Below are 13,675 nucleotides of genomic sequence, written 5' to 3'. Positions count from 1 at the left end.
GGGCTGCCGGCTGCTCGGCGCCGAGGGCAGCCCGGGCAGCGGCGGCCGCCGTCCCGCCGTCTGCAGACCCTGGCAGCCGCCGGAGCGCGGAAAACTTTTTGCCGGTCTGGCTGGGGACAGAGGGCTCCTGGGCGACCTCCGGCTTCACGCCAGGCCGGGAGGGGCAGCGGCGGGGCCACCGTGCAGGTAGGCGGGCTGCGGCTGTCAAGGGAGCCAGGCGGGTCCGGGGAGGGAGCAGAGGAATGAAGCCCTGTCACGGCGTGGGGGGAAAGGAAGAGCCTGCGATCCTTCTCGGGCACCGAGTATTTGGCAAACTCCGGCGAGCGGGATTCCATCCCGCAAGCCCCGGAGCTAGAAGCGAGGGTGGAGGAGGCGAGGGGCTGCAGACTTACCAGGCGTGAAACACTGAGAGGAGGAAGAAAACCGGCAGGAGCTTAGCGGGTTTAGCGGACATGATCCGGGCAACGCTGGCCAGGTGAGAGGTACGGCAGGACGAAGGAAACGTTGTAGAGAATGTTCATGTGAAAGACAGAATGAGGCAATGAGGTGAAGCTCTTAGCCTCTCTTCCTCGGTATTCTCAGTTTTATACCCTGAAGAAAATACCCCCTTTCACACCGCTCCAGGAAGGGAGGGGGGAGGAGAAAAGGGAAGGAAAAAAAAAAAAAAAAAAAGAAAAACCAACACAAAAAGAAGTGTTCCGAGGGGGAGATCCCCAGCGGGGCGGCTGCCAGGGTTTAAACCAGGGTGTAAATCAGGCTCCACGCGCTGACAGGTGCTCAGCGGATACCGAGCTAAGAGCTTCCCGCTTCCTTCCCGGCGGCCGGTTGCCGAGAGCAGCCGCGCGGCCTCTCCCGCCCCTCGGTTGGAGCTGGCCGTGCCCCCCCCCGGGCTCTGCACAGCGCGGCAGAGCCCGGGCCCCGCCGGGCCCGGCCGGGAGGAGGGCGGGCTGGGGCGTGGGAAAGGGGGGCAGCTCGCCCCCCCCCGCGGAGCGCCAGCCCCGCAGCGCGGCACCGGAGTGCTGCCGGGGGCCGCTCCGCATCGGGGAGCACCGCGTCCCCCGCTCCCTGCCCAACAGGTACCCTCCTCGCAGGCAAGGGATGGGGGGGAGCCGGGAAGTGAACCCTGCCCCCCCCCCGCCGGCGCACACACGCAATCGGGAGAGGGGAAGCAGCGAACTCGCCAGCCGCAGCCAGCCCGGACATCAGCCCAGCCCGATGCCCCCTGAGGGGGAGACTCTGAGGGGGCTTCGGCGCCTGGCGGCAGCATCCCCCCACTGTTTCGGAGGGGTTCCCCCACCCCCAATCCCCGTACTCACTTGCAGAATGCCCCCCCACCCCGGGCACTGGAGGGCCTCTCCTCAGACGGAGGGAGAAGGGTCGGCGTTGTTTCTGGTCTCGGGGTGGTCGGAACCACCGGCATCCCGATGTACATATAGGTGTAGATCCATGTAATCGGGGCAGCTACAGAGGGGGACCTACAGCACAATCTTCTACAGACAAGACAGACATACACAACTCAGAGCCTTTGTACCATGCCTCTGTATCTACCTGTATGTATGTATGTATGTAGAAGTCTGCATGCACTATACAAATGCATGGACACACATAGATAAGCATACAGCATGCCTGCAACATGTATATGCAAGAGAGAGAGATGCGGTGGACCGAGCTACCTGGATTTATGTGTATATTTGGAACTTCAGAATAAATGAGGATTTTCTGCTGTGGGAATTCGGAAATGTGACAGCAGCCAAGTGTATTCAGGGCTAGAGTAGTTTGGGTCTGGACACCGTGTGTTTTTCTACTTCACTAAGAACACTACAGATGTGATTTTTAGTGACTTCAGTTCTCCCCAGGTGTGTGGAGCTTTGCACCAGGCATCGGGGTGATATGAATATTCCCCTTTGCTTTCAGAATGGGAAATGACAGAATCTCAGTTACATGACGGTAATCTGGAAATTAAAAGCTCTGCTAGAGGTACAACGAGTGATCGTTTTAGTGTGATCAGGAGTCTCGGAAGCGTAAACCTTTGCTTCCTCCTCCCTTAGACATAATTTCCAGCTTTTGGGGCAGCCGGTTTTAGTTATGATATTGCATTAAGAGAAAAAAAAAAAAGTTCTGCTGGAAGATGCAATTTTGCTTTTAGCATAACTCCTACATGATGCCTAGAAGAGCTGGTTGGAGAGAGTTCTGTTCCTGAAGTTATTTATTGAAGGAATGAGACACCTTAGGGAAAATCCGTTCTGAGTAAGGCAGTTAATTCCCAGTCATGCACTTCAGGATTTTTAGTTTTCAACGTAAACGTCTCTGCACTAGATTATACAGCAGTTCTCTCGTGTTGGCTTTGGCTAACTGCAGTTACCGTGAATTGCTAATAATCACTTGTTACAAGACTTTGGCTCTTTTCCAGCGCCAGAACAGTGCAGGTGACTCCAGAACGCCTGCTGCCTTGAGAAAATAAGGAAAGGAAGGGAAAGTAAAAAAGGGAGGAAGAAGGGAAGGGAAAGGAGAAGGAAAGGTGAAGCGAGGGGACTGCAGGAACTCGGAGGTTGCCTGGATTTCACCAGAAATAGCTATGTGGAAGCGCGCCTTTACTCAGGCGCGGCCGGCTAAGCAGCACCGCGAACCGCTGATGCGAACTTTGCAGAAACACCAGCGCTGCTGGGGCGAGCGGGAGGCTGGACGGGGCGAGCGGAGGAGCAGCCTCCCCGCAGCTACGGGAGAAGCTCCGGCTAGGGCCAGGGTCCGGACTGGTGGGTCCCGGCGGCACCGAGCTCGCTGCTCCCTGCGGCCAGGAGCGTTTTCAGGTACCCGAAGGTTTCCTGAAGTCTGGTGGTTATGGAAACACCACTCAAGGCTCCGGGGTGGCCCTATCCACGTCCCGGCTCGCAGTGCTTGACCGTTTATAAAGCAAGGACGGGAAGCGCTCTACGCAGGTAGAGACTCTTTGCCATCGCCGACTACCCCCGCGCTGGCCACGTACGGAAAAAGGTGTGTATTCGCACACACTCCGGTTTAAATAAATAAAAGCCGAGCCCAGCAGAACCAACTTCCGGGGAAATGCTGCAGCGGCAGCGGGCGGCGCGGGCCAGGGGTGCTCTGCCAAGAGCGGCTCGGGGAGGGGTTGGGGGGTCGAGGCCGCTTCCCCTCTGCCACTACCCGGGCGGTCGGTGTAAATAGGGCAGAATTCCCTGGAGAAAAGACAAACCGGCGGCTGTTTGCAAACGGAGGACGGCGAGCCTAGTCCAGAGCCACCCCTCTGGCCGTGGAGCCCCACCTTCGCCAGCCCTCCGCAAACGTTTGAGGACCTCCGCTCCCCTCCCTCCGGGCCGACAGCGGCTTCCCCGTAGCGGCGGCGGCGCCGCCCCGCCCCTTCTGCGCCCGCCAATCCCACCAGCCTCCGCCATCTCCGGGCACGGCGGCGGGATCCTCTGGCGGCAGCTTCGGGAAGCGCGGAGCGGCGAAACGGACGTGGGTTGCCCCGCGGGCTGCGTGCAAGCAGCCGCAGAGCCCTCAGTGACACCCCTGTTAGGAGTCCGTGTGCAGTTACCAGTGCTGTACGTGGTCATCAAGCCACCCACCCTGGAAAACCCTCACGGTGTTACATTGACAGCTCTACTCTTTTCTTGCAGGCTGACAGCAAGCCCCAAGGCTCGAGTTGAGCTTTATGGTTCATTAATTGTTGCCTCCCTCTCCATGGGCTGTAAGGAAAAAGAATAAGTGAGGTTTAATATTTTCTTTGTTGTCTTGCGTGGGTTATTTGTAGGACTACTTCATCACCACTTTTTATTATAGCTCTTCCCTTGGTCATTTCTACTTTTCATTATCACATGCTTTTCTGTTACTTTCAAGATGCTCTGCCTTTGCTAAGCATTTTCAAATTGTGTATTCAAGTAGGGATCATGATTAGATATCGGGAAAAAAAATATTTTCATTATGAGGGTGGTGAGGCACTGAGCACGTTGCCCAGAGAAGCTTTGGCTGCCCCATCCCTGGCAGTGTTCAAGGCCAGGTTGGACAGGGCTTTGAGCAACCTGGTCTAGTGGAAGGTGTCCCTGCCCATGGCAGGGGGATTGAAGCTAGATGATCTTTAAGGTCCCTTCCAACCCAAACCCTTCTGTGTTTCTATGCTACAATTATCCAGCGCCCATTTTCATGAAAGAACATTTTATAATACTCTCTAATGATAGTAAAGTACTTATATTATCTGCATAATAAAAACAAAGCCACATTTTAACTGACCTTTCATGGCATTTTTACAGAGGGCAAATATCTTTTCAACCAGAGAGATAGCAAAAGGATACTTTTGCGGTCTTTCTTATGCAGGGGGGGGAAGAATGAACCTCTCAAAGCAGCTGTGCAGAAAGCTAGTTAGCATAAATAAGGGGGGAAATGCAGAAGGAGGGAAGGGGGCTCATAGATCAAGTGTCTCGCTTCCTAGAACTGGATGCCTCCTTTCTAGCACTTAATGGGTTCCAGAAATTGGCCACCTGAACTTTTCTGCAATTAAATGTAGAAGGAGAGCCCCCACTGCTGGCTTTCCTGGCATCCCAGTGACTGAGGCTTCCAGCTACACCACAAGCAAGACATGAGGGAACTGGGGCTGCTCTGAGACAAACAGGGAGGGGGCCGAAACCTGTCTCCTGCAGCTATTGGATTCCTCCAGCTGGAGGCTTATTAGTGATTTATTAGAGACGAGAGCCAGTTCACTCTGGCTGAAGGTCTCTGTTGCTTGTGCTGGAGGCATTGTGCTTTGTACAAATAATTAAACCTGCCTTGAGGTGGGAAGTGGAAGCTCAGAGGTCCAGACACTTTTCTGTATGCCCTCAGCTCTGTCCTTCAGCACAGGGCTGGCTGCTGTCTTGGCCCACAGGCAGGATATGGAGAACCCCTTCCTGATGCTACTGTGCCGCAGCTCTTCAACAGATTCCCATACACTTGCTGGCATTAAGGGCAGGCAGGCATGGACCTCTGGGAATGGATATCCACTGAGGAATTCTTCTGAGGATGTCAGTAACACCAGCCTGCACCAAAAGAATCCACTGAGGGCAAGACTGCTGTGGGTGGCCAGTTTCTGCATTTGCTATACATGTGACAAATTATGCAGTTGTTTTTGTCCTATGTGTAGTACATAAAATATTCCCACCTACAAATGCAACCTATTGTTGTCAGTCCAGTGCATTGCAATGTATCAGTATTTCTTAAAACCTCTCCAAATTCACCTAACTGAAATGAGTTCGTACCTTCAACCAACATTCTTAACTTCCTTTTCACTTATGTTTTTTTTTATAGCCAGGATGAATTTAAGCAGCAACTTCTAAGACATGACTGCGAGAAGTGATAATTGCTTTTGAGGATAGCAATGAGAAGGCAAATAATGCAGTACAGAATCTATAGTAGTGGTAAACCTAGAAAGATCCTTCAGAACTCCTTTGGGCTTCATAAAATATATCTTCCATTCTTTCTTTCTCAAAGTTGAACAAATGTCCTTAACAAAACAGAAGATGGAAAATTGGTAAGGTGAGGATGTCATTTGAGACTGTCACTGTGTGATGGCCATATTTGTTTGTAGTGATATAAAACCAAGTTAAAAGTCAGAAAGATTTCAAGCAATTTGATCAAATACTCCTTTAGAATAGTTTAGGTTCCTCTGAACATTTCAGTGCCAACTCCAAACTGAGGAGCAAGGGTGTCAGGGTAAATATATCCTTATTACAAATAACATTATTTCCACATTTAAAAAACAAATATCTGTGCAACTGCTACATTCATCTTGTCTGCATAAACTGAGTAGCAAGGCAGCTTCATTCAGTTTTCTTGAAAGTTTAACTTAGATGTTGAGCAAGAATTTTTGAGATATGACATTATTTCATAAAATCATTTCTTCTCAGTTTTGTACATATATGTTTAGTTATTCCACAGAGGGTATATTCCATTTAGGAAAAAGCAGAACACAGATAACAAAAGAAGGGTGAGCTTTAAAAAATACGTTGTTGCCTAAATTCATCCTTGGAGTAAGCTGGGACCACTCAAATACCAGAAATAAAACCCCTTTTCCATTGTATTTGACTTGTTCTTTCATTCTTAATGGGTGCAAGTGAGGAAAATTGGCAGTAGAACTGCACACGCTTACTCTCCAGTGCTTAATAGTTGTAATCCACTTTTCAACTCTTTTTTTTTTTCATGAAAGTTTGGAGGAAAAAACAGTGACAGGCAATTCCTATTTGTTATTTTCTTTGGCCATCACTAAGCTGTGAAGTAGATGCGCTCCACAGGGTCCCAGCTCACCGTACTGGGGGCAGTGACACAGCTCACACTACTCCTGAAGGCCCAAGGTGCTCCACAGCATCCCAGCTCACCCATACTGGGAACAGTGACACAGCTCACACCACTCCTGAAGGCCCAAGTTCCTTCCAAGGAAAAGCAGAGAAGGCTAATGCACATCCAGATACTGCCCCCACATGGAGCAGGAGAAGGCAAAGGTGTTTACTTTGAGCCAGGATCTGGAAAATGCTCCCATCTCCCACAGTTCAGATGCCATCAGTGAGTAATGGTCTCCCACACACAATTCCACTGACTGAAAAGAGATTTAAACTGTTAGGTGTTGCATAGTGCGAGGCAGCATCATTTAAGTACTCCAGCCAGGAATCAGTCGGCTTATTGAAGCATCTCCCAAACTATGGGACAGCACCTGTGGTTCAGGCAGGAGCACACCGTGTGAGATGGTTTCTTCTATCATTTCAGTTCTCAGCGAGGATTAGGAGTGTGTGGCTTTCTTTGAGAAACATTTCTGCACGAAACTTCATCCTGATTTAGCAAATCTGTGATAACAGAATGAACTCTAATCATTATTTTCTGTCTTTACCTTCTAACAGAGAAAGGGACAGCCAATGCAACTGGAAGTGATCTATGCATAGAATGTCTGTGGTGCCAGTGTCTTAGGCAGGTAATTATCAGGTGCTCTACACACCAGGTAAATTGATAAATTGTTTGCTAAGATAAAGCAAAGGGCTTGATCCTGTGACTATGCAACTCTACTATTTGCAGGTAGTTCCATATTCAGTGATGACAAGGAGACTTTCCACTTGCGTAAAATAGGTCAGATTTAGAGGTCCTAGCACTGAGTGCTGCAATGAAAACCAGAAAATGATGCTGAGCCATTCAGGGTAAGAGTCAGACTTGGGCGTAAACAAATTAAGCAAAGAACAGAAAAACAATTATTAAATTATCCTTATCTCAGCCTATGGTGTTTACCTTCTGATTGGCACCAAGTTGGGTGCCACAAAGAACCGTTGTGGTTTAAGCCCAGACGGTAACTCAGAACCATGCAGCTGTTTGCTCATTCCCTGCTTGCAAATTTCTAATCCCAAAGGATCAAACAAAAAGCAGAAAAAGGAGTGGATGTGTGAGACTTTTTTCTTGGCAGTGTTTAAGAATGAAGGAGGTGGAAGAGAAGACACACAAGAAGCCCAGACAGCTCCCCAGTCTTAGACCATATTCTCACCTCAAAGTGAAGCATGAACTCTCATCTCCACCCCAGACAGAACACGGGGCTGATGCGCCAAAGCTAGATAGCACTTAATTCTGAAACATCTCAACTCAGTGTCATCACTCGGTATATACCTTTCTGGGCAACACTGAGGACACATCATTCTCACCAATGTGACTGGGTGTGTGCATGTGTGCTTTCAAATTAATACCCTTACTCTTGTCATAATTTTTTGGTCTCTGTAAAAAGATAACCAGTATAAAAAAGACATTTTGCAATCAAATATTGAATGCATTTTTTATTTAAACATTAAGATTAAATTACAAAAGCTTCTGGAACAAGGAATGGATGCCAAGGAGGAAAGAGCTGAAAACTGAGATTGCATGTTCTCATTCATTGTGAAAGCAAAACACATTGGCAGCAGCAAGGCATTTTATAGAAAAGTTTCAGATGGACAGTACAAAGACCTTTCTGTCAATATTGTCACTGAAACACCTTGCTGTCATGAAGCACATCTTTTTGATCACACTTCTTAGTGTTGGCTGATTGGTTTTCACTGTGGGAAACAAGTAATAATTATTGTAGAATTACTGTAATTCTTTACTGTTTATCTCTGCTAATATAACGCAATCTTCTTCTTGGGAAAATGTCCAAAGGTCATTTACTTCACTCTAATAAAAATGTCTACTGCTTTTGTTAAAAGTTTTATTTGCACAAGTAAGTTCCTAATCTATGTTAATTTCATGCAATATATCTCTAATTGGAATAAATACCGAGAATCATCCAAGAAAATTCCTTGGAATGCAAAATCCAAACAAACCTCATATTTTCTTTTAAAGGCAAGATTCCACCACCTTTATTTACACAAGTAGCATCCTGCTCCCCATGTTACTTCACTGCAAGCTGGAGGATCAAGCAGTGAAAATCAGCATAGCCCCATCAGGATTTACTGCAGTGTGTTAACTTCCAATGAAAATTGGGCTGAGCAGTTTTATCTGTGGAGTAATGCACTATCTATCACCAGTAAAGGTGCTCAGACATAGCCCTACATTTAATAATTTGACACATTTACAACTGGCGTTACTCAGTAACTTATCAGATGACAATAGTGGAGCTCTTCTGTAAAATATAGGTTAAGCCTATATTTGTATGACTGTACATCTGAAGTATAAAAACCACGATATGTAGTACACTTGAACAGTTAAAAAATATAACTTATTTATTTGTAAACTATCAATGCAAGATACTCAGCAGCAAAGAAGCCATGTTCAATGTCTTCTGATCTTTTATAAAGATCTGTTGCTGTAAGTAATATAACCATCTCCGAAACATCTGAGGTTACATGTAGAAACAATCAAGGCAATATTATTTGTACATATTATTAAACATGCAAAAAACTTCCTGAAGTATATTGCCCAAATGTAGAAAGTTGTCTGGATCTCAAATTTTCCTTGGTAGCATCTGCTTTGTAAGTATGGCTCACATGTGGCTTTAGAGTCCTTCAGTTTATTTTGGAGAATTGGCACCTTTAATAACAGGCTCCCTATTCAAATATGTGGCCCAGTAAACCAAGTTAAAAGTTCCAAACAGCACTGGAAAAATTATCCGTGACATTTTGTCAATCTTACTGATGCTGTTGTAAGTCTTTTTGCTTTCAGCAGGTTTTTCTTCTGAGGACTTCACTGAAGCAGATACAGTGTTTGAGATGACAGATGGGGCTGAGTCCTTTGGCATGTTTGGTGCAGGGGTCAGCTTCCCAGTGGTGTAAGTATTGGTTGATTTACTTCCCAACCTTTTCTGCAGTGTAAAGAACAAAATGTTAGACCACAGGAACAAAAAGTGGAAACACTCTCAAGTTACTAACCCAAAAATCTAAGTACCATAATCAATCATGCTAACAGATCTCTTGGCTACTCCGACTACTGAACAGCTGTTTCTGCCTTGATTTTATAGCCTTACTCAGGTTAAACTTTCCCTGACGCCACAGAAAGCTGACGGTGACTGTCCAGATCCAGATGCCACCTGGTATGTGCACCAGCAGCTTCTTTTGTCAGGGTGATGTGGTCCTGCACCTGCAGGGGTAGCTGTCCCACAGGCAGCTGCCAAGATGTGAACCTCACCTTCCTGGCTGCAGCAAGGAGTGTGGTGGAGGGCTCAGTGCCACTGCCAGCTTGCCCTCTTCGTATTGTTCTTCTGGGATGCCTGCAGGTACTCGCTCTCTCTAGATCATTTGATAAGAGTCAGTCCTATTCCAAAATTTTAATTTCAGCGTGGAACTCGAAAGTTTGTATTTTCACAGAACTGCTCTTTTGTCTTTTCCACTGGGGATTCTGTGGTGGGACCCTGATTCATGGAGCTCAATGTGAGCTTTGTCATTTATTTGGGAGAGTGCACAGAGAGTGCTCTGCAGAGATATGTTTGATAGAATCATAGAATGGATCAGGTTGGAAGGGTAATTAAATACTTTTTATATAAAGAAGCTGAAAATGATCAATTATTTGAACTATGCTGAATACCTGCTTTTTATTCTGGGTATTTGAAAAATGTAAGGTAAGCACCTTGATTTTAGCAGCTTCCAGGGCTTTTTTGCCATCCCATGCCCAACTCCTCTTGGTGAAATAGTTGACTGTTGCAAATTCAATCAATGCAGAAAATACAAAGGCATAGCAGACAGCTATAAACCAGTCCATTGCAGTAGCGTAGGCCACTTTTGGCAATGAGTTACGGGCACTGATACTTAAGGTGGTCATGGTGAGGACTGTTGTTACTCCTGTAAAGAATAAAAGAAAAAAGAAAGATATCAGTTTGGTAGCCTTTACGAGATCCCTACTGAGCTACAAGCAGGCCCCAGTTCAGCAGGATACCTAAGAAAGCCACATGAAGTCAGTGTTTGCATATTATGGTCCAAAAGAGACAGCTACTTGCTCTCCAAGAAAATGTGAAAGCCTCCACCCTCAGGTGCTTACTTCTGTGGTATTCTGGTTATCTCTAGTTGCAGTGTGTTTAAATAAGCACTTGTAGCTTAAGATAAACCCAGCTGTTACACAACAGAAACCCTTACTGGTCTTCTATCCCTGTGCACTGATGCATGGTATGTATAGCGTGTCCCTCAATCAGTGGTACATTATAAAATAAGTGAGTAACCCACTTAGCAGTAAGTGTCAGAATAAAGTGGGATTACAGATTCTATTTTCTTACATGGAGATTGTATGTATGAAATTGTTGGCTGTTACTGATTTCCTTGTCTGTATCTCCTTTCCCACAGGCCAGTAAATGACAGAGCTGCCACTATTTTAGTCTGTGGAAGGATTCCCCCAATATGACAAAATTAAACTCTGAAGTTACATCTTTGTGAACCTGGAATGGATACCACCGGTCAGTAAAGAGATGCTGGTACCTGTATTCTCCCCATACAGCTTGCTGAACTGATTTTTTGATCAAAGCTGCCAATTGATTTCAGTAGTTTTGCACAGAAGAATTGCTTAAGAACAGCTGATTGAAGTTTTACATAATAAACTGTTCCCACTTCCCTCATTTTCCATCTAGTGAAAATTTTGTATTTCATCAGCCTTCACTGAAGACTGTTTATTTTCTGCAATCTTTTAGTGATAAATCAAGTAATTTAAGAGAGCCTGAAGGATTTCTTTCATGACAACTTCTGTAGTAAATATACGTTTGGAAATGCAAAATCATATTAATTTGTTTGATGGTAATAGAGATAATTATCACTAATTAACCTCTACATGGTTTTCACAGATAAACATCTTAAAACAGAGATAAACAAAATGTCTTGAAGTGAAATCTGTCTCAAATGCTTAGCTAGAGTACACACTAAATATGATAATATGTACTTCTTTTGTTCTAAAGCATCCTGTGTTTTCCGCAAGTGGAACCCCCTTTCCCTGCCCCCAAATCACACCAATCTCATTCTTCTGCCTTCTGTCCTTAACCTTCATATATTGATTCTTGAAGAGTATCTGTCATAACTTTACCAAAAAACCAAAGACAGTGTTTTTAAATGTATTTCGAGTTTAAATTGGAAGAGAAGAAGGGAACACTTCAAGCAGAAATAAGCATTAATGCACTGTGGTTTTATTACATCAAGTTACTTCCACAAGCCAGACCAATACTTCCCCTGTGCTGGGAGAAAGTGGGATACTCACCAAAGACAGTCCTAGCAGGGACAGATTCTCTGTTTAACCAAAATGATACTTGTGATAAGATCACAGTCATAATGCAAGGAAGGTACGTCTGGATAACAAAATAACCAATCTTTCTTTTCAGATGAAAATGGGCTGTCATAATAGTATATTCGCCTAGAAGGAGAAAAACATTCATGTGGGTAAAATAATGGATTATCAATTTAGGGATTTCAGCAGGCCAGCCCCATCCCACCCCATTTGAGGATGCCATCCAGCCATTCTTAATTGCATGACAAATGTTTTGGTTTCTGTGCTGTGGAAAACCAGGACTTGAGACAGAAATGCTGCTAGATCCTGATGGTCTTCATATACAGTCCCTAAAAGCAGAAGACAATGACTGACTACTCCTACCGCACTGAAAATCTGAAGTTCTTTTATATACCTGGGATGTCTTGATGTTCCCAGGCTTAAAAAATCTGGGTGCTGGCACTCCGTCAGTCCTGCCTGGTTTTGACTCAATCCTACAAACAGTCTTAGCAGAGTAATGATTAAAGCCATCTACTCTCAGAAACCTAATTTAGCAGCATGACTTAACCTCATTAGGGCAACTGTTACTGCCAGCCATCAGTTTTCAAAAATGAGAATGGGCCCAGACACTCCTTCTGCACTGCACTTCAGGGACCACCTGTCTGTCCCTGTGTCAGTGCTAAGAAAACTGCAGCTTTGCACGTGGATCCTGGCCTGTCTTTCTGATCTGAGTACCCAAACCCATCAGATTGCAAGAATACTCCTCTAGTGTATGCAGTTTTCCTAGAATTTGGTACACCTTAACCCTTGGAAAGATACATCTGTTTCTGGATAGCCATTGTGGCATGTCTTGTTCACTTGTGCAATGAATATTGTACTGCCTGCATAGAGAATTCACTGAAAGCTGCCACAGAAGTGCATGGCTTTTTTATATGCCAAATTCACAGCACTGCCTTTATCTGTCTTTTGTCAGGTCCTCTGAATCTCAATGAAAGCCTAAAAACATGCACTCCAAAATCGACAGACCAGCTGTCACCTTCCCTAATGTTTCAGAAAAAATCAAAACTTAACTGGTTCTTTCGGACTGTTCCTGGAAAAACATAGTTGTTACTGAAGGCTATTCATTGATGGTAACTGCTCCCCAAAGCCAAAATCTTGCCAGCTAAAACCAGGCTACAATACAGGAAAAATTAAACCAAAAAGTAAGAGGAAAAAAACAACCAGCCCCTTCAAGCCCTAGCAGATCTCCAGATCAAAATAATGTAAAAGCATGCATCATGCATCTGGGTACTGATGAATCAGAGTAATTCCTGTTCTGAAATATGTATCGTTCTCCAAGAACAAAACAAATATAGCTACAATCTCTGTTGCAAGACTTGACTGTTAGTCTCTACAGACTGGCCACAAAAGGAAAATATATAACAGACTGATTCTGCCTTGAGTGAATAGCCTGAGTTGAGCTGCAGCCAGCTTTGCTAAGCAGTTACATTTGGCAGATTATTTCTAAGTGACAATATGGCTAATTAGCTGAGAACAGGTCTACAGTGAAAGGACTTTTGCAGGTATAGCTGCACTGATACGTTATGCTAGGGGAGCTCTGTTATTCTGGATGAAGTTTACAGACATTCACGCTCAGGATTTTAGACAGAAAGACTGGAATATGACAGAAATGTCTTACCCAAGAGTCTGCCTCAATCTCTGTAACTGTCTTCTGGAGTCTGATTTTCTCATGAAATGGTTCCCTGAAGAGGGATGTGGAGATAGATGGACAGAGAATGCTGTGAAAACTGGGGAGAAAATCCCTGTGAAGTGACATCTAATTCCCTTCCATTTAGTGTAATATTGAACCAGGGATGCTGAACACATTATAGTCTCAGGAGGAAACCCGCTTGCTCTTTAGAAGCATTTATTTTGTGGATTACCCATAAAATATGTCACCAGCAGCAGGGTCTTTGTGCCTGTAATCTGTTTCTGAGTTGCTGCTGCATTGGGATATGTTTGAGTCACAGTTTGCTTG

General features: G+C 45.5%; 2 protein-coding genes across 6 annotated transcripts in view; both read right to left on the bottom strand.

Moving 5' to 3' along the window:
• GABRG3 (gamma-aminobutyric acid type A receptor subunit gamma3) overlaps nt 1-636 on the bottom strand; it is a 335,383-nt gene extending 334,747 nt beyond the window's left edge. For both annotated transcript variants that reach the window (XM_057404470.1, XM_057404471.1), the window contains exon 1: nt 393-636. In XM_057404470.1, coding sequence (XP_057260453.1) covers nt 393-454 — 62 coding nt within the window. In that variant the 5' untranslated portion in view covers nt 455-636. The remainder of the gene's footprint in view (nt 1-392) is intronic.
• A 7,646-nt stretch (nt 637-8,282) lies between these two features.
• The window catches only part of GABRA5 (gamma-aminobutyric acid type A receptor subunit alpha5), a 55,647-nt gene continuing 50,254 nt past the window's right edge, over nt 8,283-13,675 (bottom strand). For all 4 annotated transcript variants that reach the window (XM_057404465.1, XM_057404467.1, XM_057404466.1 and 1 more), the window contains exons 8-10: nt 11,653-11,805; nt 10,048-10,259; nt 8,283-9,286 (exon numbers count right to left, since the gene is read on the bottom strand). In XM_057404465.1, the coding sequence (XP_057260448.1) occupies nt 8,996-9,286; nt 10,048-10,259; nt 11,653-11,805 (656 nt within the window). In that variant the 3' untranslated portion in view covers nt 8,283-8,995. The remainder of the gene's footprint in view (nt 9,287-10,047; nt 10,260-11,652; nt 11,806-13,675) is intronic.

This window comes from Pezoporus wallicus, unplaced genomic scaffold (assembly GCF_028554395.1).
Source record: "Pezoporus wallicus isolate ANWC-B61680 ecotype Strahan unplaced genomic scaffold, APGP_CSIRO_Pwel_v1 contig_5787, whole genome shotgun sequence".
In the NCBI taxonomy this organism is placed as follows: Eukaryota; Metazoa; Chordata; class Aves; order Psittaciformes; family Psittacidae; genus Pezoporus; species Pezoporus wallicus.
The sequence above is the reverse complement of the archived record's forward strand: the minus strand, read 5'-3'. Positions and strand labels throughout refer to the sequence as shown.